At 45.2% G+C, this 27,506-nt stretch overlaps 1 protein-coding gene across 3 annotated transcripts in view; it reads left to right on the forward strand.

Annotated features, from left to right (window-relative positions):
- Window positions 1–27,506, forward strand: part of LOC147896372 (cyclin-dependent kinase D-1-like) — a 113,226-nt gene that overhangs the window by 75,282 nt on the left and 10,438 nt on the right. For all 3 annotated transcript variants that reach the window (XM_087382457.1, XM_087382456.1, XM_087382455.1), the window contains exons 5-6: window positions 14,363–14,598; window positions 14,835–15,143. In XM_087382457.1, coding sequence (XP_087238583.1) covers window positions 14,363–14,598; window positions 14,835–15,143 — 545 coding nt within the window. The remainder of the gene's footprint in view (window positions 1–14,362; window positions 14,599–14,834; window positions 15,144–27,506) is intronic.

Consider the following 27,506-nt stretch of genomic DNA (forward strand, 5'->3'; position numbering starts at 1 on the left):
AGGGTTTTGGATTAGGGTTAGGTCTAGGATGATGTGGCAGCCATGGCAGGGTGAACCTGCTCTAATAGACTGATACCATGTTAGAAACATGGTGGAGAAAGAAAGAAAGAAAGAAAGTTTATTAAAGTCTTCGGAAGACTGATGGGTCTATGAGATTGTGAAAATCCTGGAGCTACTAAACGAGCATCCATACCAATGCAAAATGCAAAAATGCAGAATGGCAGTACTAAGTCCTAAGTACAACATAGTCATGTCGATGGTCGACTATATATCAATCTCAGCATCGTCATCAATATCATCATCATCATCGGCAGTAGCAAGATATCAGTGGAGGCATGAAGTTGGCAATAGAGTGCTGTCGGCCACTCAGAGGTGCGGTCCTGGAATGTCTCCTGGTCGTAGCTTTGTGTCTGACCAGGGCTACTGTGATCCCTGTTAGTCGGGCTCCGACTCTAAACAAGGAGGGGATGTCCCCAAGTGTGATCTGTGTGTCGACCCTCTGTCTGAGCTATCGGGTCACGGGCTCCGGGTCACGGTCTTGTCGAGGCCTCATCTCGTGGGGGTCCATGTGATCTAGCTGAAAGAACTCCATGATAAAGCTTTGAGAGGGATTAGCCGAGAAAGAAGTCTGCTCCTGTCTTTGTGCTCGGAGTATCCTCTCACGGTGTCTAAGTGCCTCATGAATGAAACCAGCCAAACACTGCTGGTCAGGGTAGGAGAGGAAACAGGCCGAAATCCCATAACTATCCCTGAAGAGGCAGTGGAAACGCCCTCGGATCTCATAGTACATAGGACACCTGAAGATGAAATGCTCCTGTGTCTCAATCTCATGCATGTCACACAGTGTGCATATGCCTCTCCCTGGGTAGTCACTCTGCTCTGCTGCTCTCGATGCGAAGTCTGTGTGAAGAGACCTGGAACTGCCCAAGAGAGATCCTCAGCGAGTGGGGTAGGTGAATTTGCGTGTATCTTGGTGGGTCAATGACACCCTTCGCTGTGATATGTAAGACGTGATCTCTGTAGAAGCTAAGTTTCATTGGGACTCACTCGGTCCCAACCAGGTCCGAAATGTGTGTAGCTGTAGTAGATCCTCACGGATAACTTGGTTGACCTCGTGTGATAAGAGGGGAGAAAATGGAGCATCCATGCTGTACTGGAAGGGAGGTAGTCTATCCATGTGGAGCCCCAATCGCTCAAACCATCTCTCTTTATGTGCATACCAGCACCTCTGGTCTCCTCCTGCTCCAAGTGCCATAGAAGAGGATAGAACTATCCATGGTAGCCTGCTACGCCCCGAGGTATAATCCCCATATTTCCTAACTCGGTACAGATACGTGATGACCTGAAATGCAGCATCTAGCTGTAAAGGGGGTGACCCAAACTCAGCCTGAATGATCTGGTGAGGAACGGATGACTTACCACGAATCATCCATGATAACATGAGAACCTGTAGCCACTCCACACGGGCCCACTCTGTATCCGACAAGTCTGGCTCCCAACAAGGGCTGCCGTACATCCCCGCTGGGCGAACCAAGGAGTCAAAAAGCAACCCCTTGGTGCGTGGATCTTGAAAGGGCGAGTGGAAGCACTACCTCTCTAGTCTGGCCAATGAAGCATACCTTCTACTCAAGCGTGCCTGCATCGCGGGTCTCACAGTGAAGCTAGGTCCGGAGAAGATAACCCCAAGATAAGTGTATGATGAAACTATCTCAACAGATGACCTCGCAAATATGAACTGCTCCTGACGCATGATGGCTTGAGATGTATTGAAGATCATGACCTTGGTTTTACCTAGGTTAACCTTCAAATCATGAGACTCACAAAAGGACTATAGTGCGTCCAGGTGTCTCTGAAGCCCCTCTGTTGAGGAAGACAAGAGAGCCACGTCATCTGCGTAGAGCAAAATTTGGATCAGCGTGTCCGCAAGAGAGCAACCTACACCCCCTTGTGTTTGCATCACCGTCTCAAGCTCGTCAATGTAAAGGCCAAACAAGGTAGGCGACAAAGGACACCCTTGTTTGACCCCGATGGTGCTCATGATCTCATCTGTCCACCCGGATCCTGCCCGAACTCTGCCAGAAACTCTCTCGTAAAGTGCCATGACAGCCGAAATGATCTTCTGGTCATAACCCAAGTCTTGTAGGCGCCGTATGAGGCGGGCTCTCGGAACTGTGTCAAATGTCTTGCGGAAATCCACAAAGCAACAATAAACCCTCTGCTTCCGTGACCTCACCTCCTCGATGATACATTTGAGCGTGAGAATGTGGTCCATGGTTCCATGATCACGCCAGAATCCGGCCTGTCCTTTTGCTCTAAGTCCTCGACACTCTACAAGTTTGCTAACCTTGGAGTCAAGTACTGATTCATAAATCTTGGACATGACATGTCCAATCATAATGGTCCTGTAGTTCTCCGGGCTCATGGGATCCCCTGCCTTGTGGATGGGTGAGATAGTGTTAATGGTCCAAGTGTGTGGAAATCCCAAACAAACAGCTTCATTAAAAAGCTTTGCTAAGATCGGGGCTAGGAGGTTAATCTCATATGCAATGAACTCAGTGCATAGCCCCTCATGATCCATCGCTCAGCCATTACGAAGTTTCATTACGGCATCCTTTACCCCTTCTCTAGTGAAGAGGGTGCAGGATGTGGGACGAGGCATGTGTGAGGTGTTAGGGACTAGCTGATTTGGGATGTCATGAAGTGTGCCTGCATAATCAAACCAGATTTGAGTGTCAGTGAGTGGCGGAGGGGACCGTTCTTCTAGAAATCTCCGCTAGAAGTCCTTAGCGTTGTTACTAAACAAAATGTTCATCAGCTCCTCCTCGTTCCGACAAATGAAGTCTAGTTTCTTCCTCCGTACCAGTCTACGACGAGTCTACGGTATTCGCGTAGCGTATCTGGTATGCTCGGAAGACTGTTTTTGGTTTTGAATCTTAGTTGACGGCGTAAAAGCTTACACTCATCATCGTACCAGCTATTACAGGGTACGGTTCCAAGGGGTGGTGGGCGGGTGAAGCGGGTGGTGTGGGAGAAAGCGTGAATGGCAGCCTCGTGTAGTGAGCGGGTGACAAGGGCAGCACGATCCTCTAAAAGGGGTATGAAGTCAATATAAGCGAGAAGTATGTACAGAGGGCCAGAGTAAGAAGGTGAGTGATCCCGATCAAAGCGTATATCCTGGTAGGCGGAGTAAGCACTAAGTGGGGTGGAAGGTGCTATGCGAAAGGAGGTGGAGATGCTAAAGAAAAGATATGTATGATCAGCCCCTGGGAGGAGAGGTGCTACAGTGAAGTCAGTAATGTGAGATGTGAAGACAGGGGATCCCATGATGTAATCAACAACACTGGAGCCCCCCCCATGTGGAAAGCATGTGAAAGCGGGCCATCTGTCAAGACCATTATACATAATGAGATCATGTATCCTTCCGAGGTCTAATAGGGCTTGCCCATAAGATGAGGATGGACCTCGCCTGTCAGTCGAAACCCGTAGCATACCTGCCTCCTCAAGGTAATATCTGACAGTAGAGTGGAATCATCTCTGAAGTCAAGAAGTGGTACCTGACGGCGGGCCCTTGTCCTTGCGTTGAAGTCCCCCACTAGGAGGACTCTCCGCGGCTAGAGAAGTAAACGATGGATTGATAAAGGGCAGCAAATGGGGATGTCTCATCATCACCTCGGATATCTTTGGCAAAGTGGGGGGTCTCAGAGGGGAAGTAGCAAACTGCGACAAACAGATCCCGGCTGTCCATGTGTCAAATCCGGATCCAAAGAAATCTGGAATGGGTATCTCTCTGCTCTACTGAAATGGTCCCCCGAAGTGTGGATCTAAAAAGGACTGCAACTCCACCTGAACCTTGAACTCCTCTTGTACCCCTCGCCTCATCTCTGTAGGCAGACTCCCATGTATATCCGCTGACTATTGGAAGAGGGCGCTCTGGACTCTGATGTGTCTCTGTATAAAAGACTATGTCGTGGCCTGTATAGGATTCTGAGAAGTTCCTTGGTTCTGACCATAAGGTACCATTATAGTTCTAAATGGTGCAGGACAGGGTCTCGGATATCTGAGTCTCATAGACCCTGCTTCCCTATATAGGGGGGGGGAGAGAGAAGAAGAAGAAGAAGAATGTATTACCGTCCTCTGGGGGCCGAAATACTGACCCATGGGACCCATAAAGGTCACGATACGAGTGTCTCCTTCCTTTTATGGAAGGGGGGGAGAACAATTATTTTGAAATACATTGAGTAATACAACATTCACGATATTTAAGAACCTTGGCAATATAGTTACCCAGAGTGGCTATAAGGGTGTCGTGTTCCTCTGTAATATTGTTAAAGTCCCTCCTTATGCAGGCATACTGTGTGCATGTGAAAGAGAGAGAGAGAGAGAGAGAGAGAGAGAGAAGGTTAGGGTGTGAGAAAATGATGCTCAAATGAAGACATGAAGAAGGCTTTAATTCATTCATCCAGTATGACAAGATAAGTGAAGTACAAGCCTATATAAGAGAGAGAGAGAGAGAGAGAGAGAGAGTCTATTAACGTCCACTGGAGACCAAGAGGTATATGGGACAACAAGAAACCCTCTAGTACATTTGCTTGAGGGAGGGCACATGGCAGCTCCCAGGGAGTGCAAAAGGCCACCCACATTATTTAGAATGCCTACATGATAGTCTGGAAGAGTAAATAGCCATACATCAGCTTAAGACTGAGAGTCTTTTGGTTTTGATTTGAACTAATTCAGTTGCCTTAATCTTAAGTTGAGCTTGTGTAAGCTCCTTTGCTATCCATACTTTGGTGTCCTTCAACTTGTAAGATTGTCAAAGAAGCTTATCCCGCATATCTTGTGACTTCAGTGTAAGGATTGCATGACCTTTATAGTGCAAAATAGAAGCTGGCCTGGAGCTGTTATCATCTTGCTCATCATCATCCACCCATTTAATGTTGGGCAAGCTTGCTTTGATCTTTGTCAATATTTCACTATATGTGTCCTCCTCTTTGTACCAATCTTCTAGGAGTCCCCCTATTCTAATCTTCAGCGGATTATCACATCTAGCTTCGTGTTCTTTAATCTCTGCTTGAATATATGATTTACATGCTTTGGTGTCCACTTCCACAATCACTTCCTTCTTAGCAGTTTGTACTTCAGTGTGAACAAGATCTTTGACTGTAGAGACTAGCTGCGGGGTAGGGGGGGAATCCTTACAAGATTTTACAGCCTCATCAATTACTGCCTGCTTACCGGGTCCTTCTAGAATGTGAAGTCGAGCCTTTACTTCTGCCAGTTCCAATCGTCGCTCTCTCACTGCCTGCTGCAAATAAAAGATATGATCCTGTTGCCCAAGGATGGGTCGTTTTGAGCCTTCTTGTTGGTAATTCCGTGCATATGGAGAGGGTGTCATGGCTGCAACTGTAGAGTGTCAAGTCTTGATGGATGTTGAAGGAGTTGAGGGAGTTGAGGGGGACTTGGAGGAAAGGGTAGGCCAGTAGTTCATAGTTGGTTGTCTATTTGACCCCCCTAGCTTAACCTAACCCCCGGGTTGGGTTGGGGGTTAAGCCCAACTCGACGTTATTGGTTAGTTAGGTGCTTCTAACAGGTACGGACGGGGGGAGAGGTATAGATGACATGACTGTACGGTACTGGCGACCTGTTGACGGGTTGTACGGACGAGGTACGGAGGTACGGTGAGGGTACAGACGAGGTACGAACAGGGTATTGACAAGGTACAGAAGAACGGACGAGGTACGGACGGGAAAAGAGAGAGAGAGGCTAACGGGAGAGGAGAGGCTAGCGGGAGGGAGAGGCTGAGCGGGATGGAGAGGCTAGCGGGCAGGAGAGGCTTGAGAGAGAGAGAGAGAGAGAGAGAGAGAGAGAGAGAGAGAGAGAGAGAGAGAGAGAAGTAGAAGTAGAAGTAGAAGTAGAGTCTATTAACGTCCTCGGGGGGCCAAAAATGACCCATGGGACCCGTCTCAATACAATGTAAAATAGAGTCTCCTCAAGGAGAGGGGTCAGGAGTCTATGAGTTCCTGACGCCAGGTTAAAAGATGAGTGACAAAAGATCCCAATGTTGCCGGAGAGGCAGGAGAGAGAACTGATGTCAGCTGAGCGGAGTCCTCTAGTATTTGCTGGTAGTCCTCCTTGATATGTGCATATCGGGGGCACTGTAGAGCCACATGTGCCTCCGTCTCAACTGTCTGCATGTCACAAAGGGTACAGACTCTAGCATGTCTGGGCTGATGCAAAATGTATGAGATCTGGTACGAAACCTGGCTATGTCCCCGCGATATAGAAGGGGGATAGGTGTGCTAATATAAGGCTGAGCATGAGTCTCTATGGACATGTATGTAGACCAACATGTGGGATTTATGTTGTCTTGGTAATATTCCAGCTTTACCCTCTTTTCACTTGTCAGCCAGTGAGTTTGTAAAGTGCTCAGTAAAGACAGTTGAAACTCTTGCATGGTGACCTTTTCAGGCGGCATGGTCAAATATGCTTCCACTTTCCATTTGCTGAACCATTTTCTTATGTCGGCTGCTCATCTTGTACATATGATCTTACTTTTGTGGTTCTTTTGAAGCTTTGTGCTGGCATTCCATGCTTTATGAGGCAACCTATTAGGTTGCATTTGCTGCACCTCTATTAGGTATTGCATAACTCTGATTAGTGCATGAAATTCATTAGCCTCCTTCCCGTTTCCAACAGAAGTACTGAGTATGGAGTAGTGGGTTTGACACCAAGGTGTCGCCGTAAGAAAGCCTTTTGCATTTTCTCAATATCATTCCATGTAGAGGCTGAAATACTGCCTCCCCATACTTCCACTCCATATAATGCTGTCTGTACTACATATGCATCAATCAATACATTTCGAATTTTCAGTTTCTGGTGTCAGTGTGCCTGCAGTCATTCTCAAACTGGTATTACTTCCCCCAGCCAGTGTCCATCCTTCTGTGTATACATTGCCACCATCTGTGATCTGCCGGGATATCAACCCCTAAGTATTTGAAGGTGCTGACATACTCAATAATCTCTCCATCAAAGGTCATCTCAGGGGGATGTTCTGGCTGATTTGTACAGAGTCGGACAGACTGCCATCATCTTTGTTTTTCCGACATTCACTTGCAGCCCACTTTCCCTACAAAAAGTCTTGAGCACTTGTAAAAGTTTGTGCATAAAGTCCGGATCGTACGCAAAAAGAACTACATCATCTGCGTATAGCAACAATAGCACTGTCCATAGTCCCAATTGCGGTCCCAATTGAGAGAGAGAAGTAGAAGTAGAAGTAGAAGTAGAATTTATTAGCATCCTCGGGGGGCCAATATTAGCGTTCTCGGGGGGGGCAAAAAATGACCCATGGGACCCGTCTCGATACAATGTAAAAAGAGTCTCCTCAAGGAGAGGGGTCAGGAGTCTATGAGTTCCTAACGATAGGTAAAAAGACGAGTGACAAAAGATCCCAATGCTGCCGGAGAGGCAGTGGAGAGAACTGATGTCAACTGAGCGGAGTCCTCCAGTATCTGCTGGTAGTCCTCCCTGATATGTGCATATCGGGGGCACTGTAGAGCTACATGTGCCTCCGTCTCAACTGTCTGCATGTCACAAAGGGTACAGACTCTAGCATGTCTGGGCTGGTGTATCCAAGCTCCTTGCTCAATGGCAAATGTATGAGATCTGGTACGGAACCTGGCGATGTTTCTGCGATATAGAAGGGGGATAGGTGTGCTAATATAAGACTGAGCATGAGTCTCTATGGACATGTATGTAGACCAACATGTGGGATTTATGTTGTCTTGGTAATATTCCAGCTTTACCCTCTTTTCACTTGTCAACCAGTGATTCCGTAAAGTGCTCAGTAAAGACAGTTGAAACTCTTGCATGTTGACCTTTTCAGGCGGCATGGTCAAATATGCTTCCACTTTCCATCTGCTGAACCATTTTCTTATGTCGGTTGCCCATCCTGTGCAGATGACCTTACTTTTATAGTTCTTTTGAAGCTTTGTGCTGGCATTCCATGCTTTATGAGGCAGCCTATCAGGTTGCATTTGCTGCACCTCTATTAGGTATTGCATAACTCTGATCAATGCATGAAATTCAATCGGTCTCCTTCCCGTTTCCAACAGAAGTATTGAGTATGGAGTAGTGGGTTTGACACCAAGGTGTCTCCTTAAGAAAGCTTTTTGCATTTTCTCTATATCATTCCATGTAGAGGCTGAAATGCTGCCTCCCCATACTTCCACTCCATATAATACTGTCTGCACTACATATGCATCAAACAATACATTTCGAATTTTCTAGTTCCTAGTGTCGGTGTGCCTGCAATCATTCTCATGCTGGTAGTACTTCCCCCAACCAGTGTCCATCCTTCTATGTATACATTGCCACCATCTGTGATCTGCCGGGATATCAACCCCTAAGTATTTGAAGGTGCTGACATACTCAATGATCTGTCCATCAAAGGTGATCTCAGGGGGATGTTCTGGCTGATTGGTACAGACTGCCATCATCTTTGTTTTTCCGACATTTACTTGCAGCCCCCTTTCCCTACAAAAAGTCATAAGCACTCGTAAAAGTTTGTGCATAGATTCCGGATTGTATGCAAAAAGAACGACATCATTTGCGTATAACAACAACAGCACTGTCCAAAGCCCCAATTGCGGTCCTTGCAACCCTTTCTCTACTGCAAATTCATTGATGAGTTACTCCGGTTGGTCAATGCATATTCTGAACAAGAGAGAGAGAGAGAGAGAGAGAGAGAGAGAGAGAAAGAAAGAAAGAGAGAAAGAAAGAAATTTTATTAAAGGTCCACGGAAGGCCATACATGGCCTATGGGACACAAAATCATCCGAAAGGAAAATACATCATCAACGATGCGCCAACTAGGTGGCCTCATCGTAATACAACAAAATGAAATGAAATAGAGTACCAAAAATGCCTAGATACAAAATGTAAAATATGAAATATGAGGAACATCGTCTTCTCTAAGGGGTCTATGATCCAAAGAAATGATGGAAGTCATGGCCATCGACCATGCCTCCTGCCATGAGTGTGAAGATCTGGGCAAGTGTCAAGTGGGCTGCTGGCGGTGCCAAGTCTCCATGGAATAATCTCCTCCGAAAATCTGCCATCATCCTCCGTCGTCTAGAAATAAAGCGACGGGTACGGCCTCTGTGTAAGATCATCCTGCGGTGCTGCCGGATCATGTCATATGTACATCCTCGGGGTGGAATCATCGGTGCTCTCTGGCAAGATGGGCTATCTTTGTGCTCATGGTCCTGCGCCTCGTCCTGCTCCTCATGAATAACCAGGTCTCTGGCAGGGATGCGACGGTGCTCTCTGAGGAATCTCTCTCTGTATCTGGTGATCTCCCTGATGAACAACGCTAAGCAATACTGATCCTCATACTCCATAATCCGAGAGAGAGGTCCAAATCCGTGCCCAAATAAACAGTGAAATCTGCCACGGATCTCATAATATAAAGGGCATCTGCAAACAAAGTGCTCCTCATTCTCCACCTCCCCCATAGTGCAACAAGGGCATATCCTAGTCTCTCGCCTGGGTCTATGTCCGGTAGCTGTACGACGCATCCTGCCGGCCTCAACGTCTAATCTGTGGGAAGATACCCTGAGTTGGCCCAAGGCAATCCTGAGTGAGTGCGACATATGAACGCCGATATATCCTGGGGATATGATGAAGCCATCCTCTGAAATCCTGAGAAAATGGTCACGATATGTGGCCATCTTCGTAGGAAGCTCCGTGGGATGAACCCAAGTGCGAAACGTGTGTAGCTGCAACAAATCTGCCCTGATAACCTGACTGAGCTCATGTCGAGTGAGAGGGAGGCGAGGGGCATCTATGCTGTATCGAAATGGTGGCAGCCTATCCATATCCAAGCCCAACGAGGTGAGCCATGTGGAGAGTGTGTGGTACCAACAAAAAGTATGACCTCTCTCCGCTAACATCTGCGAGGATGTCAGTGCTAGCCACGGTAATCGTGCTCTGCCTGCTGCTGAGTCTCCGAGCGCCCTGATCCTATGCAAGTATGTAACTGACTGAAATGCTGCATCTAGCGCTAGGGGTGTAGCTCCGAACTCTGTGAGCATAATCTGATGCGGTACCGTGGGCTTCGCTCTGATCAATCTGGAGAACATGATGATTTGTAACCTCTCTACTCGTCTCCAATCTGCAACACTGAGATCTCCTGCCCAAAAGGGGCTAGCATACATGGCTGCAGGTCTCACTAGCGTATCGAAAAGTAAGGACTTCGTGTCGGGATGCTGAAAATGTGACTGTGCACACCGTGTAGGGCTGAAGAAGGCTCCAAGCTACTCTTGCTTCAATTGCAATTGATGGAGTGTGATCCTGCATAATGCACAAGCGCCTAGGTGAGAAAAAACAAGAGAAAAGGGCTATGGGAGCTTTGCGAGGAAGGAGCAGGTGGAAATCAGCAACTCTGACAGGGTCGAGAGAATTGAGAGAGAATGGCCTTACTTAATAGAAGTAGAAGGTCTAAAAGTAGAAAGGCTAAAAGTGGATTGAAATGCAGAAAACTATTAACATTTATTTAATCTTGAAAATTTGCTAACAATTCTTAGTTATCTTTCCAATAATTTTTGTCCCATGATCCCTCTCCCCACGCACACATCTTTTAGAACTCGATGTGCTCTATCTAATGTGCATGTGAGTGATCAAGGTGCTAATCACTACGCTTATGGATTTTGGGTTATAAAGATCAATTTCTTCTCACGTTAAAACACTACATGATCACGATCTATCCTCATTAAGTCAAGCATCAATGCCAACACACTAAGGCTCACCCCCAAAGTGAGTTTGAAGGTGTTAGGAAGAATAAGGGTTTTTGTAGATAATACATGTATTAGGAACCCTTGTGGATGTGATCTTCCACGTACTCCTACTGGACATGATGGATTGTGGACAATAATTTGCAGGTTTAGCAAACAAGCCCACTTTGTGCCAGTAAGAAAGAAAATTACAGCAGATCAAATGGCCAGATTGTTTTTGCAGCATGTCTTCAAGTATCATGGGATGCCTGAATCCATAATCAGTGATAGAGATCCGAGGATGACCAGCCTCTTTTGGAGAGGACTGTTTGAAAATATGGGCACTACGCTGAATTTTTCGTCATCTTTTCACCCTCAGTCTGATGGACAATCGGAGTAGGAAAACTCTACCATCTTGGATATGTTTAAATGCTATGTCTCAGACCACAAAAGCAAATGGGAGCATTATTTGCATTTGCTGGATCATCAGTCTTGTACATCATGTTGATGTGAGATGGAGGTGATTTTGTAAGGAACAATCAATCGCTTGTAACTTCACTAATATGAAGTCCACTCCATGTCACGGGGACGTGATTTTTTTGTACAAATAAACCCGTGGACACTGAAAACCCCTAAGGTTTGATGTAAGGAATAGGTTCTTATCCCTAGGTGGACCCACTAGGTCCAAATGCTCGGGCCAAGGCAAGGTTTAGAGGGGTCAAAAAGTTGGGCCCAAGGGAAAGCCAAAGTGTGTCATTGGTAAGGGGTTAGAGGCTTTAATGAGCCACGTGGCAGTCCCATGTTTGCATGTGATGGTAGGTGTTGACCTTCTTTCACTATTTGGTTTTCTCTCACTAGCCTTGCACCTTGGAGAGGTAACGTGTGATCGTATGGGTTTCGTACGGGCTATAGGGCTGACTACTCGCATCCTGATGTGCTTTTGCTAATTGAACGGCTGCTGCACACACCATGACGATTCTCTCAGACTGTACAACTGATTGCACGCCACCCGAGATGATTTTTAGGCTGTACGGAATTGTTGGCATGCATTTCGAGGCAGTTGTGGCATGCATTTCGAGTCAGATTTTGCACGCATTTTGATGCAAATTCTCATGCTCTTGCCTGCTTGCTGAGGCTCCTTGCTGGCTGTACAGCCTCGCTTTGTTACTCGTGATCCTCTCCATGCTGCTCTTTGTCTCTCTCTCCTAGCTGCCCATTTCTCTTGCTAGCCTTTGCTTTGTGGATTTGCTTCCTCTGGAGGTGTACTCTTCATTTGATTGTGACTGAGGGTTAACTATGCGTTGCTAGGGGCCTAGATAGAGGATAGGTGCGAGGGCGGAGTTCGCCCCTTTTCCAAGGATAGCAGGTACGGTCATTCTGACCCTTGTTTTGGTTTCCATTTGTCATTTTTGAAGTTTGTTGTTGCTCTTTTGCGTTGGAAGCTCCCTCTTGGCCATTCAGGCTGTGGACAGACACTGTGTTCAGAGGGTGTTTCTAGATTGGTGCCAGAGGGGCAGTGTGTGGATTTCTTCCTGCTTTGAGGTCGCGTGTGCAGTTTGATATCTGTGTTGGACTGCCAAACCCTTTTAGAGCAAGTTGGACGTCTTGTGGAATGCCTGGACAGCTTTACAGTGGGAAATGCCTTAACCTTGCCTTCGCAGATGGGTTCTAGTGGAAGCTTGGGATTGGATGTCTTTTTAAGCCAAGAATTGGCTTAGTCAGTGGAATTGCCAGTGAGGCAGAGTGCAAGGGGTGAGCCCTTGTTGTAAGAACAAATTCCATTGCCAGAAGAAATAAATAAATACCAAAAGGGGTGCCAAAGCGTTTGGGACCAATCGGTGTCTCTCATGTATTGTTTTTGATGAGCAGGGGCACTCTAGCCTCCTTTCCAATGTGTTTGAAGTTGTTTTCTCAGGGTTGTGGCTGTAACTGACGTGGATGCTTTGTTAGTAATAGTTCACTGCCCTTTAGCTTGCTAGAGGCCGATTTCACTCCATGGAATATAGCTTCCAAACATCCTGGCACGAGATGTGACTATCATGGCTACCAAAGATCTATAAGCATATTGTAGATGGTGTAACAATGCTAAAGATGGTAAAGATCAGAGCGTACTGGAGAGGGTAAGAAAAGACCATACTGAAGATGGTAAAGTCATATTGAAGATGACAAATCACATTGAAGGTGATAAATGTGATGGTTCCATCTTGGGATGGCAGAGCTATACTGAAGATAGCATGCATGGTGCACAACCATGATAAGTGGTAACCACAAAACTGATGATGACGTGTACACATGATTGGTAGTAGAAGATGCGTGATCGAGGTGTGTAGTGTTGTCACAAGAACTCATACAAAGAAACTCACATGTGTTGTCAATAAACATATATTCTTAGAAAAATCAATTGTAATAAAATACCATGAATAATTCATAAATGTAGTCGAGAAATATGTAGGTTTTTTACATACATGAAGACTTAAGCATTTGATGCTTAAGAGATTGTAACAAAGCCATGAGAGAATTACTATTTTTACATGGGAATAAGAAACAAGTCTAGAAAACTACAAGTACAACCATGCTACCATAAAGTGAAGTTATTATAGCTGAAATGAATGGCATCCTTTCGTTTGTCTTAACTATGTTATGATTGATCCAAGATGCACTTTGTATGGGTACTCCCAACTATCCTATCATCATATCTACAATTGATGGATGAAACTCATTAGAGACGATGCACTCAAAGGGGTCATAGAAGGTGGCCATGAAGAAGCCAAAGGAATCTAAAGCTAAGGCTCTTTGACTAACATAAAAATTCTTTCAATTATGCTGTAGTCAATGTGTTCGGTCAAAACTCATATGGAACACGATTTTTCCATATGTATTTTATGAAACGTAAAATACCAGCATCGTACCTTAAGATAACGACTTACACGGTTAAAAAAAAAAGAAGACATCACCTGAGGTTACCTCATGTCAATGTGTGGCTTTCTTTCCCTTTTCCACTTGCAAGCTTGAACAACCAGCACATTAAGTTTCGAGCTTCCTGAGCCCACACACCCACCACCAGCAACGTGTGCTTATTGTTAATCCATAGGTTCTTTTTCACTTGAAGCCCTGATTGCATGCAGAGGGATGCCTTATCTATTATGTACGTTGTTGTATACATAATTGCCTATTTTTGATGTTTGGGTTGTCTTGATTGAATCAATACAATTCACATTACCACACCTCTGAAATTTGGTACTGTAAAACCTGTTTGTTCCACGAAACTTTACTTGAAAGAGGTCAGTCTCAAAACTGAGAGGCTATATATGTGACCTTAGACAGATTGTACTAAAATGCTACTCAATCTGTACACACATAAACTTTAAAATTTTCGTCCTTTATTAGTTCTGAAATAGTGTTGGTTTCTGAGTTCGTAATTGTGAAGCATAGAGGGAATGGAAGGTCTCTAAACTCTTGCTCTTCAAGTAATATTGAACTGCTTGTGCTTTTAAGTTGAGCATTTTCTGATTTTAAGGTTCACATTTTCTTAGTATACCAGAGTTTCAGCATATTCACTTCATATTTCTAAGCAGAAATGGTATGTGATGACACAGGGTTCCAGTGATATTGATCAGCTGGGAAAGATATTTGCTGCTTTTGGAACTCCAAAAGAGTCACAGTGGCCAGACATGACTTCACTTCCTGATTATGTAGAATTCCAATACTGTCCAGCACCACCACTGCGGTCACTCTTTCCCATGGCAACAGAAGATGCAATTGATTTTCTATCTCGAATGTTGACCTTTGATCCAAAGTCTCGAATCTCTGCACAACAGGCCTTGGAGCACAGGTGTCCTTTTTCTTGGGGATTTATTGGGATCGATGTTTGATTATTGGAGAACACATGCTTGGGAAAGCAAGAATAGTAGATTGTCTGTCTTTGGTGCACATGCTCTTGAAATTAGTTTTTTTTTTTTTTGGCTATCTTTCAAAGATAGCAAATTGTAATTTCTGTTCAGAGCTTGGGAAATTTCTTTTCTGTTCTTGACTTGTTTCATGCAAAGCATTTTTCCTTCTTGGGTGCAGATATTTCAGTACAGAACCTGCACCAACGAGACCAGAATTATTATCAAGGCCCCCACCCAGGCCTGAAGGTCCTACTAAGGCGCCAGAAGTTTCCTCGCCTGGTGGTCCTATTGTGCTCTCCCCTCCAAACAAAGCCAGGCGAGTTATGCTGTTTCCAGGCGCAGTAAGTGGTGATGTACACTCAGGGAAGATGGAGAGAGATCCTACTTCCATTGTGGAAACTCCAAATGAACATTTTGGAATACCTATGTCTATTGATACACAGAGAGAAATGGGGTCTTATCTGCTTCCCAGACCAACACTAAACAGGTCATTGTTTTCTTCCTGTCTGTGTGCATTTTTTGGTTTTGTTTTTGTGCTTGGCTGTATGCTTCTTCGTGCTGTGTGGGGATATGTTGTTTGCTTGATAAGAGGTGGTATTCATGCCATGACTGTGCTTGTCATCAGCGTGTGCTTCACTCTATTTCATCAAAAGAATGTGTGGTTACTCCAAGGAGGAGCAACTATATTTTATTTATCTGAAATAATCTATTCCAAGAAACTTAAATTTTGACAAGTTCTTCACTCTGACAAGGATTGAAAGGGTCATCATTGTTTTTACATGTGTTCATGCATCCCCTTCTCTACGCATGTCAGCTCATTAAAGTCGCCCACATGCTCGCGACTCACGCCCCTTCTAAGCCGTTAGATCCAACTAGGATCTAACGTGCCATAGTCCATCGCGACTTATGCCTCTTTTAAGCCATTAGATCCAAATAGGATCTAATGGTGAAAGAAATAGGATCTAATGGTGAAAGACACATCAAACTCGCCAATGAGCCATAGTGATGAAAGAGGTGGGCGAGATTAGACCTTTCGATTCTTGCTCAAAGGCAGCTAGCTTCTCCTTCTGCCTCTTCCAGTCCGGCAAGTCTCCCTCTTGCTCTTCGGCCCCTCTCTTTTGGCCTCTTTCCATTCCCTCCTCAAGCCCCTTCTTCCCCTCTTTTCCCTCTGTCTCTCTCTCCCTTTTCTTTTAATCCTTCTTTCTCTCCCTTCCTCCCCCCCCTGGCCTTTTGTCTTCCATTTTCTTCTCATAGGCATTAACATCAATATGAGGTTTTGTTTGACAGAGGGAACAACTATAGATGGCGACCTTTTGGTCGGGCAGCTCTCATGGTAGAATCATGATTCCTATAGCCACCTGCAATCCTCTTTCCCTGGAGAACAAACAACCAGTTGAGCATGCAAATAGAAGAGCTTTAGAGTGGTGTTATGTCCACCTGATGCTAGATTTGGAATTGGGCCCAGGAACCTTGGCAACAGAAGGGACCACATTCAAGAGATCAGCATCTATAGGAGAGGAGTCTTCTTTCTCCAACTTGCCTTGTCAGAGACACCTAGCTCTTGCTACAATGGAATCCTAGACTCACATTTGGTCTTTTCATGGGATGACAAGCAAAGTATGTGTGTCAAGGTTTTCGGTCACACTACAGTTTCCAAGCTTGCTTGGGAAATACATAAACATTCTTCCCATGGCCTTGGAGACCCCATGTAAGCGGCTTCGGTACTCATGGGTGAAAGAGTACTGAAGATGTACTGGAAGGGAGGTAGTCTATCCATGTGGAGCCCCAATCGCTCAAATCATCTCTCTGTATGTGCATACCTGCACCTCTGGTCTCCTCCTGCTGCAAGTGCCATAGAAGAGGATAGAGCTATCCATGGTAGCCTGCTACGCCCCGAGGTATAATGCCCATATTCCCTAACTCAGTATAGATATGTGATGACCTGAAATGCAGCATCTTGCTGTAAAGGGGGTGACCCAAACTCAGTCTGAATAATCTGGTGAGGAACGGATGACTTACCACGAATCATCCGTGATAACATGAGAACCTGTAGCCACTCCACACGGGCCCAATCTGTATCCGACAAGTCTGGCTCCCAACAAGGGCTGCCGTACATCCCCACTGGGCGAGCCAAGGAGTCAAAAAGCAACCCCTTGGTGCGTGGATCCTGAAAGTGCGAGTGGAAGCACTACCTCTCTAGTCTGGCCAATGAAGCATACCCTCTATTCAAGCGTGCCTGCATCACGGGTCTCATAGTGAAGCTGGGTCCGGAGAAGATAATACCAAGATAAGTGTATGATGAAACTATCTCAACAGATGACCCCGCAAATGTGAACTGCTCCTGATGCATGATGGCTCGAGATGTATTGAATATCATGACCTTGGTTTTACCCAGGCTGACCTTCAAATCATGAGACTCACAAAAGGACTGTAGTGCGTCTAGGTGTCTCTGAAGCCCCTCTGTTGAGGAAGACAAGAGAGCCACGTCATCTGCATAGAGCAAAATTTGGATCAGCGTGCCCGCAAGAGAGCAACCTACACCCCCTTGTGTCTGCATCACCGTCTCAAGCTCGTCAATGTAGAGGCCAAACAAGGTAGGCGACAAAGGACACCCTTGTTTGACCCCGATGGTGTTCATGATCTTGTCTGTCCACCCGGATCCTGTCCGAACTCTGCCAGAAACTCTCTTAAAGTGCCATGACAACCCAAATGATCTCCTGGTCATAACCCAAGTCCTGTAGGCGTTGTATGAGACGGGCTCTCGGAACCGTGTCAAATGCTTTGCGGAAATCCACAAAGCAACAATAAACCCTCTGCTTTCGTGACCTCACCTCCTCAATGATATATCTGAGTGTGAGAATGTGGTCCATGGTTCCATGATCACGCCAGAATCCGGCCTGTCCTGTTGCTCTAAGTCCTCGACACTCTGCAAGTCTGCTAACCTTGGAGTCAAGTACTGATGCATAAATCTTGGACATGACATGTCCAATCATAATGGTCCTGTAGTTCTCCGGGCTCATGGGATCCCCTGCCTTGTGGATGGGTGAGATAGTGTTAATGGTCCAAGTGTGTGGAAATCCCAAACAAACAGCTTCATTAAAAAGCTTTGCTAAGATCGGGGCTAGGAGGTCAATCCCATATGCAATGAACTCAGTGCATAGCCCCTCATGATCCTTCGCTCGGCCATTATGAAGTTTTGTTACGGCATCCTTTACCCCTCCTCTAGTGAAGAGGGTGCAGGATGTGGGACGAGGCATGTGTGAGAGGTTAGGGGCTGGCTGATTTGTGATGTCATAAAGTGTGCATGCATAATCAAACCAGATCTAAGTGCCAGTGTGTGGCAGAGGGGACCGTCCTTCTAGAAATCTCCGCCAGAAGTCCTTAGAGTTGCTACTAAACAAAATGTTTAGTAGCTCCTCCTCGTTCCGATGAACGAAGTCTAGTTTCTTCTTCTGTACCAATCTACGATATTCTAGACATCATGGCCATGGCTTGCTGCTGCTTCACATGATGCCTCTTGAAGGGAAATGTGTGCCCCACCATAGATTCTCTATAGCTTCTTGACCTAGCGATCATGCCCCTAGTGGGGTTTGGACCAAGAATGAGGGCCGAGCCGTGACAAAAGGCCATGGTAAGATAGATGGTTACAGATATAACCAAGGGACGTCAGGGGATGATTTGTGGTCAAAGTGAATATCCTGATAGGTTGTGTATGTGTGGTGGGATATCCTCTGTGATGGGAGTGTGATGAATAAGCTAAAAACCAATAAGGTATGGTCTACTCTAGGTGGGGGAAGTTGGATGTAGAAATCTATGACGTGAGAGGCATAGTTACTGGAATGGGGGAATGTCGTTCCAGAGAAAAACATGTTCCCAGAACATCCAAAACATGTATGGAATGTCTTAGAAAGCGGGTACGTGGGGGAATGGTATTTTGGTGTTCTTATAATGTTTCTGGAACAGGTTCCTTTGTAACAAGCTGTTCCGAAACGTTTTTCCACAAAAAGAAAGGAAAAAATTGTTTTTTTTTGGGCTTGCAAAAGTGCCTTCTCATATATTAGGGATATTATTTGGATATTCCCATACTCAAGTCATAGCTTATGAAATGTTCCAAAGCTTAAAACTCTAAGTTTTCTATGGAATTTTGTGTGTTTTGAAAGTCTAAAGCTAAAATGGAAAGTTGAAAGCTGTAGAGTTTACTGTCTTTCAGATTGTAGTATGGTTTCATGTCATATGAAATGAAATGTTGTGGACTGTAGTATATAGTTTTATGTGAGATGTTGTGGACTGTAGTATATAGTTTTATGTGACATGATGATGTGTCATATGACGTGGCATTCTTGACCCATGTTCCTCCTTTTCGAAACATTCTTGTTTTGACATTCGACATTCTCGAAACATTCCCGTTCCTTGGTAACTATGGTGAGAGGTAAAGGTAGGGGATCTGAGATAGTCAACTACAATGGCACCCCTCCATGCAGAAAGTATTGAGCCCACCAGAGGAAGGCCATCTCTCGAGAACATTGTAAATAATCATGCTTAGTGTCCTCGTCTATGAAAGTGTGCCGGTATGAGGCGATTGGGGCTCGTCAGTTTGTGAAAGCTCGGGAAATTTTTTTCATCTCAATTAATGCTAGGCAATAGGATCGAGTCGTGTTGAAAGTCAATGATCAATACCTAGCAGTTTGCATTCCTGGTGTTGAAGTCTCCAGGAAGGAGAAGCTCCCTGCAGCAGCTGCAGAAGTCCATGATGCTTGGGTGTAGGGCAGTATACAACACCTCTTGTTCTCACTGTCCCTGATCCATAGAAATCTGGCATGTGGGTTGTGTCGCTTCACATAGATCATCCTAGTGAGAGATGATCCATATAGAATTGTGATGCTACCTGATCCTTGTGTCCCACCTGTCTCTTTAGTCTCGTCACGATAGGTTGACTCCCATGTATATCCACAGACTGGTGGTAGTGGACGTTGTGGGATCTTGTGAGGTCTCTTGTAAAAGACAATGTCTCGTCCTTCTGTATGGCTCTGAGCAGCTCCCTGGCTATGACCATAAGGTTCCATTACAATTCCAAACGGTGCAAGTCAGGGTCTTGTTCCTTTGAGACTCATAGACTTTGCCTCCTTAGGTGGGTGCATCAATGGGTCCTCCTCTAGAACTAGTCAAGAGTCTTTCCTCACATACAACGACCCATCTCCCCTCATAGGCGACATGCTGTCGTTGTAGGAGAACCCGTCTATGCTCTACCGGCAAAGGAGTAAGAAGATCATCCACTTATGCACAACGACAAAGCAATCTTCAATATGTGTGTGTGTGAGAGAGAGAGAGAGAGAGAGATGTATTAACGTCCGCAGGAGGCCTTGCAAGCCTATGGGACAAAGTGCACAAAAAAGTAGACTCATACAAGCCTTAGTGGGCTGGAGAGAGAGAAAGAAAGAAAGAAAGAAAGATAGAGAGAGAGAAAAGAAAGAAAGAAAGATATATTAACGTCCGCGGGAGGCCTCACAGGCCTATGGGACAGAGGGCACCAAAAAAGAAAAACTCATACAAGCCTCAAAGGGATGGAGCAAAGGGCGTGCTAAGGCCCTTGCCGAGTACGAGTCTATGCTAGCAAAATCATAATCAATAGTCAACCAAATGTCAACCGGAACAACGGAATCAAATCAATCCATCAAGTACAAGTTGAATCAGGTCAATCTCGAAAAATCTCAGAACTTGGGACTCAGAAGCCGAAGCCGGCACAGTGATGGCTCTCAGGTGAGCTGCGAAGATATCTCGTATCTGCGTCTGTTGGGCTGTCTCACGCTATGGTTGGGGACGTGGTCTCCTCTATCTTTGAACTCTCTGGGCTATGTCCAGAGTGACCCCTCATCTCTGCCGGTCCCCCCTGGGGAACGTTGTGATATGTCGGACCTCAAGGGAATGTGCTTTGGGTACTCTCTGTTTGGTGCATGGTCTCTACGTCCCTCTCTCGACGGCACCGTGTCAGCTCTCTCTGCTTATCCAAGCTGCCCTCGTCTGAGCTAGCTCCTCCTCTTCCACTCCATTGTGCCCTGGGGTTGACTCAAATGTGTAGAAGTCTATGACCTGTCGTCGTGCCCGGTCAGCCTCTATGTCTTGTGGTCTACCACCCTCCTGTTGCCCTCTGATCTGTTGACCCGCGCATGACCAGCTTGTTTTGGCGGGGACTTTTTGAGAATATGGGCACTACTCTCTTATTTTCTTTTGCTTTTCATCCATAGACCGATGGGCAATTGGAGGAGGCTAATTCCACAGTTCTAGATTTGCTGAAATGCTATGTTTCGGAGCACTAGTCACAGTGGGAGAAGTTTTTACCATTGGTGGAGTATGCATACAATAACAAGATACATTCTTCCATAGGTAAAGCTCCATTTGAGATAGTGGAAGGCCGACGTAAGATTCCACCCATCTTGTAGATGAAAGATAAAATTTTTGAGGCTGATAATTATCTGGAGAGCTTGGACATAGCTTATCAGAGGGTGAAACAAGCATTGTAGAAGTCACAGGAGAAGTAGAAAAAGGCAGCAGATAAGCATAGGCGTGACGTTGTCATCAAGGAAGGTGATTATGTCTTGCTGCGTTTTCAGATAGCAAGACTGAAAAGTACACGGGGTCGTACTCGGCTATTCCCTAAGCTGAGTATGAGGTACTATGGGCCTTTCAAGGTAACTGAGACGATTAATGATGTAGCATTTCCCTTACAATTGCCTGACCATTGGAGGATTCACAATGCTTTTCATGTGAGTCTTTTTAAGCCTTTTCAAAGTGATGTGCCTACGGATCTGCCTTGGGAGATGCAACTAGAAGATCCTTGTACCCGAGCAGATTCTAGCACATAAGGAAAGAAAGTAAGAGGTAAGTTGCACGATGCTACTTGGTGAAATTTTGTAATTATTCTCATTCCATGCGAAGTGGTTGGACAAGGACGAGTTAGCAGATACTTCTCAGGTGTTACAGCTTTACCTTGAGGCTTTCCAGTTGGAGCCCACTTTAAGTGGCACTCATTCAGGTTCAACAGAGCGCCAGGTGTTTGTATCATTACCTGATGTACATGGGGGAGTTAGCACTTCCATTCCTTTTGTGCAGACCCGCTCATGTATCTAGAGGACACTTGGTGTTGCATTTTGTTTCACCCGAGGTACTGGTTGTTGCTGACAGTATCTTCGCCGTGAGGGCCTCTATGATTGCTGTACTAGTCACTTGGTTATGATGAATCTTATGTGCAATGTATTTTGTATTTGTTACCATGACTCTACAGATACATATTCATTGTTGGTTGACCTGTTGGCGGCATTGGTACGCTGTCCTTTCAGGTTTGGTTGGTCTGTTGGCGGCATTGTTTTCAGATTTGGTTATTTGGTTTTTTTTCTATTTCAGCTTTGGTTATTTCACTTGCTTTTGATTTTTCCATTGCTATTATTTCTTTTTGTTTGGTTTGTAGGCAATCGAGAACATTTGCCTTTTTTCAAGAGGGGGGTTCTGTCAGGTGGACGTGAAATTATGGGACTTTTGATTTGCGACTTCCGTAATTTGCGCGTGACTGCCTTGAGCGTTTGGGCGCGAGGTCCGGCCATGTGTGCGGGACTTGGGGAATTAAAATTCCCTAGTGGACCCTTGGGAATTGAGAATGTGCGCCGAGTTACTAGGCAATTAATACCTAGGGCCAAAGTGTGCAATAGGGGGCCACAAGAGTGGTGCAATAAAAAATTGATAATTTTAGCACAAGATTTTAAAAAGAGCAGAGAGTCCTGTTTTTGGGGACAGGAGGCCAGAATCAGCCCAGAAGGAGCCAGATTTTTAGTCGTGACCTGTAGGAGCTGCCAGGTGCTGCCAGAGCAAAATCGCCATCTGCTAGGAGGATCCAAGGACTGCCAGGAGAAATCGCCAACTGCCAGGAGGTCCTAGGAGCTGCCTGGAGAATTCGCAATCTGCCAGGAGGCTGCTACGGAGCTGCATGAGAACTTGCAATTTGCCTAGGGTTCTGTCTGGGAAATCCGCAGTTGATCAGGGGCTGTTCCAGGAGTTGCGATTGGTTTCTGGGCTGTCTAGGAGCTGCTACCAGGTGCTGCGAATTGTTTCTGGCTGAATAGGAGCTGTCTACTGGGATTTCGACCTGTTTTTTGCTTGCTTTTTGGGCTGTTGTTGCTGGTTTTTCTGTTCTCCAGGCTTGGAAGACTTCTCCTAAGCTGTTTCTAGGCCAGGCCAAAGCTGGATCTACTGTTTCTGGCTGGATTTAGGGTTTTTCAGCCCCGGTGATTTGTTTTCAGAGGAATCTTGGCGAAGGAAGGCTTCTCTTTGCCAGCTTTTTCCCACTTGTTGCTGGCTGGTTATATATCCAGGTAACCTGGTGGCACTCTGATGAGATGTGAGAAGCTCTCGTATCTGTGTCTGTCGAGCTGTCTTGCGACATGGGGGAGGGCATGGAAGCTGAGAATTAGGAACCACCTCGTCAATGTTGGCCAATTGCTCTTTCAAGTCCTTCACACTGGTAAGATAGGCATCCATATACCACCCTCTTCAAGCTTTAAGTCCTTCAACTGCTTGCGGAGATAGGGACCTCATTTTGCACCTGATATAAGGATGCAAGGTGATTGCATGCTTGCTTAGTTGTCTTGCATGGATCAGGAACCACCTCATCAATGTTGGCCAACTGCTCTTTCAAGTCCTTCACACTGGTAAGATAGGCATCCATATTACCACCCTCTTCAAGCTTTAAATCCTTCAACTGCTTGCGGAGATAGGAACCTCATTCCGCACCTGATATAAGGATGCACAAATTACCCCATGTGGGCCTATATGATCGGGCATGTTTTGGTTGCTAAGAATCTTTGGAATATTGTTTCAGGCATTGAGGTGAGAGCTACTAGACCTGCTGCTTCTGCTACATCTGGTACTGCCTCAGGCTCATCTGGTGATGGGTCTAATGCTACTTCTGATGGAGCTGCATCTTCTACTACATGTACTTTGCCTCCTACTCAGGAGCAGGTTCAGTGGAATGGACGTCATGCCAAAGCACATGCCTTGATTGCTCTTTCAGTGAAAAGGGTCATTATCCCTCATATCCGTTCATGCAAGACAGCTAAGAAACCATGTGATCACCTGTATCCATGACCCTTGATGGATTCCTAGATTCCTACCAGGGCTTTGCTACTACTTTGAGGTTGGTTACAGGTAGCAATGCCAACCATTACTCCTTTGACCAACTGGTTTCCCTCTTACAACAGGAGGAACAAAGCCGTGCTAATAGAAATGCTTCTATGGCTAGTGATCAAGACTTTGCTGCACAGCATAAAAACAAGGGCAAAGGCAAGGTTTCAGCTGGTAAGCCGTCTCATACACATGCTGGTCGCTCCCATGATGCATCTACTTCTGGGGAGAAGAAGAAGAAGAAGAGATGTAACTATTGCAGGAAACCTGGGCATGCTATCTCTGAGTGCAAGAAGAGAATTGCATCTAAAAAGGAGTCCGGTCTTGCAGTTTCTGGTACTCCTAGTTCAGATGATTGACATGAGTTAGCTAATTTTGCTCAAGATCAGCATTGGGCTTTTCTTGTTACTTGTTAGTACAATCTTGACATTCATGATGCCTGCATGATAGTTTCTGATGTTTCTGATGCCTGGTTCTTTGATAGTGGTGCTAGCAAGCACATCACTTCGTGTAGGAAGTTATTCAGCTCACTTGCAAATGCACCAAAGGGGGGAACAGTTACATGCCAATAATGCATCTTATTCAGTCAAAGGCATTGGGCAAGTTGCCATTACTTCTGTTTTTGGTCTAGTCATTCTAGACAATGTGCTTTATGTACTAGGCATCCGCAAAAACCTCATATCCATTTCAGCCATAGCTACTTATGGATATCAGGTTCTCTTTGATGGTGTTAGGTGTGCAATTTATGATGCTACACATGCCTTTACCATGGTGTTGACTGGCACATTGACTAGAGGGCTTTATAGACTTGATGCATATGACAGATGCTTGGATGATACTAGACTTGCAGATGCAGATGCTTATGCTATTGATGCTTCTACCATGGTAGATACTCATTTGTGGCATGAGAGGTTTGGACACCTCAACTTTGGGGCTTTGGTGAAGCTACATAAGGATGATATGCTTGTTGATCTTCCTAAAATGCATATGCCTTCAAAGCATGATTGTGAAGCGTGCTTGCTTGGAAAAATGCACTGCTTTGCATTTCCCAAGGATAGGAGAGTTGGTACATCTCAAGTTGTATTTGATTCACAGTGATGTTTGTGGTCCCATGCAGGTTGCAACTATTGGGGGATTTTACTATTTTGTCACCTTCATTGATAACTTCACCAGATATACTTAGATTTTTGCCTTGAAATCCAAATCTGAAGTTCTTGCATGTTTTAGACATTTCATTGCCTTGGTAGAGAATGAAAGCGGGCTGAAAATTGCCCACATCAATATAGACGGGGGGGTGAATATATGTCAAAGGAATTTACTGATTTTATGGCCTCATGTGGCATACGCCATCAATGCACCGTGCCTTATACTTCTCAGCAGAATCCTGTGGCTGAGAGAAATAATAGATAAGTCGTGGAGATGGCCAGGTGTATGTTGAAAGGCAAGCATTTGCCTAACAAATTGTGGTTGGATGCCATTATGTGTGCAAACTATATTTTGAACAGATGTCCCACAAAGGCATTGAAAACCATCACACTTTATGAGGCTTGGATAGGTCATAAGCCCAGGATTTATCACATGAGGACTTTTGGATGCTTGGCATATGCACATATTCCTTCTGAGACACGCACAAAGTTGGATGATAAAGCTTTCAAATGCATTTTTGTTGGGTATAGCTTAGAAAGCAAGGGCTACAAGCACGAACGGGCAAGTTTTTGTGAGTAGGGATGTTGTCTTTGATGAATCTTCATCTATGCCTTTGCTGGACTGTCAAAAACAGCCCTTTTGTTGATGCCTTTGACAGCTTGATGCCTTTAATTCCGTCAGACTCCCATGATGATGTCGCATATGAGGTTACTCCTCCTTTCTCTATTGGTCATTTGCAGTCACATGTGCAGTCTGAAATTCAGCATGATTTACAGCCTGATATGCCACAGATTGATCAGGATATTGTGCACAGGGCTGTTGACCAAGAGAGAGCTGAAATTCAGGATCCCAAAAGGCTTCCCTGTTGGCCCTGTTGGCTCCACGACAGTCTCAAAGACAGCAAACAAGATGCTCCTCTGTTGGATTCAGGCTATGCAAGCTGAATTGGATTCCATCCATCAGGATAACACTTGGGAGTGGTGTGGCTTGCCTCTTGGCAAGAATGCCTTTGGAACTAAGTGGGTCTACAAGATTGAACGGAAAGCTGAATGTACGGTGGACTGTTACAAAGCCCGTCCTTTTGCTAAGGGCTATGCAGCAACAAGGCATTGACTTTGAGGAGACTTTTTCCCCCACTTCCAGGATCACTATTATCAGGATTGTTATTGCCTTTGCTGCCCACTTTCATTGGGAAATACATCAGCTTGATATTAAGATAGCTTTTCTTTATGGGCACTTGCAGGTGGAAGTCTATGTTACACAATCTCCTGGCTTTGAGGTTGCAGCATCTGAAAGGTCTACCGGCTAAAGAAATCCCTCTTGATATTCCAGGATACATGCTCATTTGCTAGTCTTGGATTTCCGAACAGCCCTACAAAGGCTACCCTTTACATCCGTAAGAGTGGGACAGATTTGCTGATTTTAGTACTCTATGTGGATGACATGATTGTGACTGGGACACATGCTAAGCAAATTGCAGCTTTTAAGCTTAACTTGCATAAGACATTTTCTATGTCTGATCTTGGTCTTTTACATCACTATCTGGGCATTCAATTTGCTAGCAGTAACAATCCAATATATTGGACGGCTTTTGCAGCGTTTTCAGTTTGAGGATTGCAAGCCAATATCCACACCATTAGAGCCCTACATAGGCTACCCTTTACATCCGTAAAGAGTGGGATAGATTTGCTGATTTCCAAACAGTCCTACAGATGCTACCCTTTACATCCGTAAGAGTGGGAAAGATTTGCTGATTTTAGTACTCTATGTGGATGACATGCTTGTGACTGGGACACATGCTAAGCAAATTGCAGCTTTTAAGCTTGACTTGCATAAGACATTTGCTATGTCTGATCTTGGTCTTTTGCATCACTATCTGGGCATTCAATTTGCTAGCAGTGAGGGGGGTATTTGGATGTCACAATCCAAGTATATTGGACAGCTTTTGCAGCGTTTTCAGTTTGAGAATTGCAAGCCAATATCCACACCATTAGAGCCTTGTTTTCACTACTCATCTGAGGATGGCAGTGGTAAATGTGATATCACCCTCTATCAGCAAGAAGTTGGTTGTTTGATTTATTTATGCCATACCAGACCCGATCTTCAGTATGCTGTCTCACAATTGAATAGATATATGCACAGTCCCTTTAGACACCATTGGCAGGCCGTGAAGCGTGTCTTCAGATATCTCAAAGGCACTCAGTATTTGGGCCTTCTCTATGAGGCCAATTCTTCACTTGTCATGCATGGATTCACTGATAGTGATTTTGCTGGCTGTTTTGACACGTGTGTGTCACATAGTGGCAACTGTTTCATGCTTGGTACTTCCTGCATCTTTTGGTTCATCAAGGAGCAGACTACAGTTGCTACTTCTAGCTTTGAGGTTGTCTCTTAGTTGAGTAGATATATGCACAACCCCTCTACACACCATTGGCAAGCCGTGAAGCGTGTCTTCAGATACCTCAAAGGCACTCAACATTTGGGCCTTAACTTGTTATGCATGGATTCACTGAGTGATTTTGCTGGCTGTTCCGAC

This window comes from Dipteris shenzhenensis, chromosome 12 (genome assembly GCF_047967505.1).
Source record: "Dipteris shenzhenensis isolate YYH24624 ecotype China chromosome 12, Dip_SZ_1.0, whole genome shotgun sequence".
Taxonomy (NCBI): Eukaryota; Viridiplantae; Streptophyta; class Polypodiopsida; order Gleicheniales; family Dipteridaceae; genus Dipteris; species Dipteris shenzhenensis.